General features: G+C 39.9%; 1 protein-coding gene across 1 annotated transcript; it reads right to left on the bottom strand.

Annotated features, from left to right (window-relative positions):
• Positions 1-4,269: 4,269 nt before the first annotated feature.
• Positions 4,270-5,433, bottom strand: LOC306848540 (putative G-protein coupled receptor 173; the record flags this gene model as incomplete). The annotated part of the gene is made up of 1 exon (XM_079383152.1): positions 4,270-5,433. The coding sequence occupies one exon, from the start codon at positions 5,431-5,433 to the stop codon at positions 4,270-4,272; it is 1,164 nt and encodes a 387-aa protein (XP_079239278.1).
• Positions 5,434-8,022: the final 2,589 nt, after the last annotated feature.

The following is an 8,022-nucleotide window of genomic DNA, read 5'->3' as shown; positions in this document are numbered from 1 at the left end:
TGGAAATTTTAGATTACAATATTACTGAGGCGGCCATAGAGACATCAAGCTTTCTACAATATTATGTTATTAGAGGCTCATGCAAACATTCTGTAATTAGAAAAATAAGAGGAAAATAGTTTTCTCAAATATGATGTAAGGTTAATGTAAATTGTTGATCTATCAAGGGGAAATGTTCACTGTCACTCTGACACATTTTAGCTGACTCACTCTGGCCCTTCTGCAGTGTGGACCATCAGCCATAAGCATTAAACAGATTAAGGTCAAAGGTCAACTCATAATCCTAGCTGTGTGTCTGCGAAATGACAAAATTCAGGATACAGAAGTGTTGACAAAATAATAAAGACTCTAAAACTCAATCAAGAATATTTCTTAGTGTACTGATTAATAGGTCACATAACATTAGGAGTCAGAAATGCAACAAAAGTAAACTTTTATTGTCATGTTGGAAAAAAAATCCTGTTGATTTACAGATCAAGATATCTGATAGCTGACTTGCGTTTCCTCCTCAACCCCCCCCCCCCCCCTAGTTTTTCCTTTACCCCTTCACTCATCTTGCATTCACAAATAAACAACTCCCGAGTTGCTCAACTAAAATTTCAGTCCAATACATTTCATCCCATGATGGATAGGTGCTGTCTGTTGCTCTTGTAATAGCTGTATGAGTGGCTTGTCATAATGAAGCTGTTCATTCAGTTTTTTTATTCTTTCATCAGATCGGAGAGCCAGCATGATAAAATCATGTACTCATTCAGGTTCATATATTATGATTTGGCAATTACGAGAGATTAATCAGAATCATGATTTTATGATCAAGTCAGGCACTATCAATAATTAATATAAAAGGCAAAAAATTAAGACACAGGTATAAGTAAAACTTACCACAAATCAATTATGTAACAGGCTTTGCCTGCAAATTAGATGCATTGTTTAGAATAATTAAACTCCAACTCATTTTTTGTCTAATACAGCTTTTCAAAATGGATGTCATGGTTTCAGCTCAACATATCCAGGGTTCTTTTCTTTTATTTAATTTGGTTACCTAAAAGTATGCAGTTCTTTGTGTACAACCGTTAGTTTGATCAATTTTGGGGTGAAAAAGACCCCAGAATTGCAGATAAAATAAAAAATTGTTAACACTAAAATGGTCAATTGCTGCTTAAAATCCAAGGAGCAACTTGAATATCAACATTCATTAGCCGCATATATTTCTAATTGATCAAATTTTCTGAACAAAAATGATTTATTTATATTCAGCAATCACTATAAGGCTGGAATTGCCAAACAATGACAAATGTCTGTTTTCATGTAGGTGTCAAGATGTGGTAAACAAGATGCATTCCTTTTTGAGTGTTGGCTATGATCCATATTCCCTGTTGATTTTAATCAACATTATGTCTTGTTTAAGGCTCAGCTCTTTGTAATCTTTACGGTTGTGTTGTATCAATGAAAACGTGAAGTTTTAGTGGATCAACTACAGGAGTGGATCCTATCAGATCCTGTGTCTCTGACCTTTCACCTTTGCTTTGTTCCTCATGAGTACCCAGTTCAATCCACACACTCATACTCAGCGTAAACACTCACACACACATGCGTGGTAAAAAGATGACGATCAAGGGTCGTAACCCCACCCTTCACTCTGCCCCCCCACTTTAAGTTAGTGCGTTGTCCATATAATACACATGAAATTACACAGAGGTTCACAGTTATTTTACAAAAGATAAGATGCCTGAAGCAACTAAAAATGTTCTACCAGGCATTTTGCTCGTTACAAAATCACATCCATTTCACCCAACCCTAACACCGACCCAAGCAATTTTCTATTCACAAGTGAATACAACAATAGCCCAAACCATCATTCACATACTCTCCCCCACCCCAGTCCCACCCAAAGACAAGAAGAAGAAAAAAAGTCTCAAAGAAATCCTTAAGAATCCAAGAAGTTCCTTTTAATTCCACTGAAAATCAATGGGAGTCTCTGTCACGTTTTTTTTTTCCGTCGTAAATTCAAGTCTCTCCAGAGAACTGAGCAAAATTGTACACTCCCACGTGTCGCAGTTCGCAAATTCAATAATGCAGCCGATGCAGCCGTCTTTTTACCCGCAACCCGTAGGCTTGTGAAGGGCAGCGAGACATGTCCTCTGATAATCCACAAATACACAGTGTTGTGTTTTCCCCAGCATATGTTTTAGTATGATTTATTGGTGTCTATAGAAGCATACAGCTTTCAGATCATTCTTGCATTGGTAACATTAAACCTTGGTAATGGAGTAAGGCATAAAATGCAGATAACAAAAAATAATTATTCCTCTTTTTTTGTTCATAATAGATGGTTTTATGCTGTTTTTCTGTGTTCTCGCAATGACAGGTTTCAGAAAAAAAAGTCTGATCGCTCCTACCAATCCATACCTACCAACAGAGAGATCTCATTGAACATTCACAGAAATATTACAATCTGTCCTGTCTGCATTGGTCAGCATTCTGATTCAAGTCAAAATATGCCAGAGAAATCATGTGGCTGATCAATGATTTCTTGAGTTGTGTGCAAAATATTCAATTCATTTGACACTGAACACATTTTGGAATTTAGTTCACCTACTTGTTAGCTCCTAATGAAATGAAATACTTTAAAAAATAAATCTAAACATTCCACTGACAGCTCATTTATTTTCCTTACCTCAAACACATTCGTATTTTTATTACAAGATTAAAATTAGATTTTTGTTTGATTTCTGGTTAATAGGAGGCCGAATTATACCGTCAGACTTCAATCCAGCACAAACATTCAACTTTAGGTTTCTTGTAACTACCCGACCAACAACTTCTTTTCAGGAATCCACATACCATGTGTTAGCATGTAACACACACAGTAAATGCAAACTAAAATACCTCTAATGCCACCTATCTTTCACTTCACATATGATTGAAAATGTAAAGGCTGAATTCATTAACGTCCAAGATACATGTATGAAAATCACATATAATAAAAACACTTCGATTTTGTATAGCTCCGACAGGCTAGCAAACTTTCATTCAAGTAATTCAAGACGCAAAAGACTAAGTAACTTCTCCTCTACAACACCTTCAGTGCAATCATTCGGAAGGATAAACGATCGGTTGTTTAACCAATATGCATCATTAACAGATCAGTATTTTCACTCAATCCTGATCAGTCTCTTCACAAAATGAAACCACTTACAGTAAAATACTTCACACTTTTTTTGTTCTGAATATCATAAGACTGGTCATATGTTCAGATTCAGTATGGAAATTATAAGGGCATGAGTTGTTTGTGCAATGCTAGAAAACATTTGATAAATTAATAAGTAAATAGAGTTGAGAGTGTGAAAGAGACAAAAAAACAATAAATTACATGTTGCTCAGGGAAAGAGCGCCTACAAACCTGAATAGGCCATATTTCACACAGATTCATATTTTCAGTCAGCTCCTTTCATCTACATTCCCTCTGAATCAACTTGAGAGGAAAACATTATTTGTTCTGGAAGTTGCTTTTGTATACACACTGTTTTCACGAACATCTTAATTCCTGCCTGATGGAGCCACAGGAAGGATTCAGCCCAACCAATTAGCATAAATTTTAGGAACTTTGTCTTTCTTTTTTTTGTCAGCCTCATTCATTCCTCGAGGCTTATGATTGGCACTCATTCTTAAAAACAGTTTAATCTCAAGTTTGTTTCCCCTTAAAGATAAGGTAATACACATGCACATAGAGTATTTTTGAATTAGTAGTTCAAATAATATAAATTACTCTGCCAGGAGTGCAGCTGTTCACAAGGCATGAACAATATTTTTGTAAATCTTTGATTTGAGGCTCTCAGGATCCTGGTAAAGGGATACAGATACTGAGCCAAACCAAATGGTAATGTTTGCTGAGATCGATCATGAGAAGCCATTTGAAATAGCCTTCATACATTCACCATAATATAGACCACCAGTTTGGTTGATTTGTACCACCCTAGCGCAAAACATACAGTTCTTCAAACCAGTTTAGAGTTGATTTACCAAACCACACATTAGCGTAGAGCCCATTTCCCCCTTAAAATCTTTAAGGTGACAGTAGATGCTTATTTCGTGACATCCACCCTTTTAAAGCATCTTAAACTGAATCAAAGGCCACAACAGTTCTTAAAGTTCGTTCGTGTCTCCATCTTTAAAGACTTCTTATTTCCTCCCCCCTGGCTGTCCACTCTCCAACCATCCAGAAGAGAAAGAAAAAAAACCCAAAACATTATGAATGAACACTCATCTTCACATGACACAGTAAGGCTCACGGGGCAGTTGAGGTTGAGTTCTACAGCAGGGAGGCAGGTGGGCCAGCAGGCCCTTCTTCAGGTCCTTGTTGAGGAAAAAGCAGATGATGGGGTTCACACCCGCTTGGGCGAAACTCATCCACACAGTGGTGGAAAGATACCGGTGCGGGATGGTACATGCCTTCACAAAGACCCGCCAGTAACAGGCCACAATGTACGGGGACCAGAGCACCAGAAAAAACAAGGTGATGACATAGAACATCCTGCCAAGCTGCTTCTCGGCCTTAAACTCCTCCATGCCTAGCAGGCGTCTGTTCTGGTTGTGCAAGTTCTGCCTGATGCCCAATAAAGTGGGGGGCATTGGGCCACGGCCGAACCCTGCTATCCAGTTCGCGGCTGCCTGGCCTGTGGCTCCAGGTCCGTGAAAGGTCCAGTTTTGGCTGATGGCTGGAACCATCTGGACCGGCTTCATCTTTCGGTGCTTGTATTCGAACAGCAGAAGCTTCATGTAGACCACGTGAGTAGCCAGGATTAGCACAGCCAGCATCAGCATGAAGCCTAGCGTGTCATTGGCCTTGAAGTAGCGATGTTCAAAGATGCACTGGTCCTCCTCGCGGATGAACTTGTAGGTGCCGACGTCAAAGACGGGTGGGAAGGCCATGGCGACTGACAGCGTCCAGACCATGCACACCACCGCCACGCAGGTCCAGAAGGTCATTCGCTTGGAGTAGAAGCGGTGGTGGGCGATGGCCATGTAGCGTGTGACACTAATGCAGAACAGCATGAAGGCAGCATGGAAGCAAAAAAGGACGGCCATGAAGGCCACCACCTTGCAGCTGAGCACGCTGTAAGTCCAGGCTGAGCCGTTCTTGATGGACACCAGGACAAAGGGAAAGCAGACCGCCGAGCGGATGGTGTCGGCGAGGCAGAGGTCCAGAAGAAAGTAGTAGGGTGCCTTGTGTAGGGCTCTGTCCCGTAACACTAGCAGGGATACCACTAAGTTGCCCACCAGGCTGATGCAGATGATCAAGCCCAGAAGGAAAAGTTTCACATAGGTAGACACTGCCGAGGAAGGTGCTCCACCCATCATGCCACCTGTCGTGGAGACCACGGCCGCCAAGGGGTTCCCAGGCCCATCGCTGCTTGCGTTTCCGTTGGCCATCCCTTTTGCTGCTCAAATCGCACACCTCCTCCTTCAACTCCTCCTTTATCCCCGCTTCCTCCACTCCCTCCTCCACCTCCGCCTCCTCCGGCTGAGCTGTCGTCCGTCCTCGTGGTTGCCTTTCGTTGTTGTCTCAAATGGAAGGAGAGAAGCTTGATCTGCATTGCCCCATTTTTATACAGTTCTCTTTGGGGCGTCCTTTCAAATGTGCCACCTCTTCTAGCCTCCACACCTATGAATAGAGAACAAAACATTTGTTACCCTTGTTTTCTCACACAAACAAATGCTGGTCTTTAAAGGCCATGAACAATACTGATTTTGGAAGAAAGTATAGCATTTTTGTAATTCCTGAAAGAAAGTTTTTTAGGTCAAGAAGACTGAGATAGCATAAAGTGATATTGATGCAGGAAAGAAGAGAGATTTTTGTCAATACCACTACAGCATTTTAAAGTTTTTCCTTGTAAATAAAAATCTATGACTTTGTTGGTGTACTGAGAACACACAAATACAGTAAACTACTGGAGCCGAATAAAAACAGTAACTCTAGTACTTCTATGGCAATTCATAATTGGCAAATTCATAAAGGCAAAAACTGCCAAGTAGATTTTAAAAAGCATAACAATCAATAAAGATAATCTGGAGTTATTTATCATGTGTGGAAACACTGGTTCTCAATTTTTTTTAATGGAAAAACTGTTATTCACATTAACATTCTGTTCTGGTTTGTTCAGGTTTCAGACTGCACTAATGCTGGTCAACCATTCCCAATGTAAAAGACAAATATCAAAAGTAATTCTGCTTTAATTAGCTTTTTTTGTGTGTTTTACACTTTTATCCACTACATTTTACACTTTTATCCACTAAATGAGCTCATTTCAAATTTGATTCAAAAAAGTTGGCATGGGGGCAACAAAGAGCTGAAAAGCAAGACATTTTGAAAAGATTCAGCTGGGAGAATATCTAGCAACTAATTAAGTTAATTGACATCAGGTCTGTAAGATGATTAGCTATAAAATGGATGTCTTAGAGAGGCAGAGTCTCTCAGAAGTAAAGATGGACAGAGGCTCTCCAATCTGTGAAAGAGTGCGTAAAAAGATTGTGGAATACTTTAAAAACAACGTTCCTTAATGTCAAATTGCAAAGGCTTTGCAAATCTCATCATCTACAGTGCATAACATCATCAAAAGATTCAGAGAAACTGGAGAAATCTCTGTGCGTAAGGGACAAGGCCGAAGACCTTTGTTGGATGCCCGTGGTCTTCGGGCCCTCAGACGACACTGCATCACTTATCGGCATGATTCTGTCATTGATATTACTAAATGGGCCCAGGGATACTTCCAGAAACCACTGTCAGTAAACACAATCTGCCGTGCCATCTGCAGATGCCAACTAAAGCTCTATCATGCCAAAAGGAAGCCATATGTGAACATGGTCCAGAAGCGCCATCGTATCCTGTGGGCCAAGGCTCATTTCAGATGGACTGTTTATGAGTCCAAGTTTGACATTCTTATTGAAAATCATGGATGCCGTGTCCTCCGGGCTAAAGAGGAGGGAGATCTTCCAGCGTGTTATTAGCGTTCAGTTCAAAAGCCAGCATCTCTGATGGTATGGGGGTGCATAAGTGCATACTGTATGGGCAGCTTGCATGTTTTGGAAGCCACTATGAATGCTGAAAGGTATATAAAGGTTTTACAGCAACATGTGTTCCCCTCAGATGATGTCGATTTCAGGGAAGGCCTTGTGTATTTCAGCAGGACAATGCAAAACCACATACTGCAGCTATTACAACAGCATGGCTTCATAATAGAAGAGTTCGGGTGCGGAATTGGCCTGCCTGCAGTCCAGATCTTTCACCTATAGAGAACATTTGGCACATCATTAAATGAAAAATATGTCAAAGACGACCACAAACTCTTCAGCAGCAGGAAACCTATATCAGGCAAGAATGGGACCAAATTCCAACACCAAAACTCCAGAAACTCATAACCTCAATGCCCAGATGTCTTCAAACTGTTTTGAAAAGAAGAGGAGATGCTACATCATGGTAAACATGCACCCGTCCCAACTATTTTGAGACCTGTAGCAGGCATCAAATTTGAAATGAGCTCATTTTGTGCATAAAATTGTAAAATTACTCAGTTTAAACATTTGTTATCTTATCTATGTTCTATTGTGAATAAAATATTGGCTCATGTGATTTGAAATTCTTTTAGTTTTAATTTTATTCAAATTTAAAAAACATCCCAACGTTTCTGGAATTTGGGTTGCATTTTAACTTGTCACAGTAACATAAAAACGTGTATTATGCGCAAAACACTGAAAAACAAGCTGAACGGTCACAAGACTTTTGTGTAGTGCAAGTTTGCATTGAAAAAAACTAAGAAAAAACAGATTTGATTCAGCGGAAGTCCAAATTTGACCTAGATAATGTGGTTTTGTCTGCGTATGCTACTAAAGAGTGTTGGCGCAATGATTTGGTTTCGCATTGTGTCAGAACGATAAAGAATGTGTATCAGATATGCAAAATCTGCTGTAGCTTAATTCTAACTTTGCATGTAAACGGCAGATCATACAGATAAGATTTCTTGT

Source organism: Barbus barbus, assembly GCF_936440315.1.
Source record: "Barbus barbus genome assembly, chromosome: 28".
NCBI classification, from domain to species: domain Eukaryota; kingdom Metazoa; phylum Chordata; class Actinopteri; order Cypriniformes; family Cyprinidae; genus Barbus; species Barbus barbus.
Note: the sequence above shows the minus strand (reverse complement) of the source record. Positions and strands in the feature narration are given on the sequence as shown.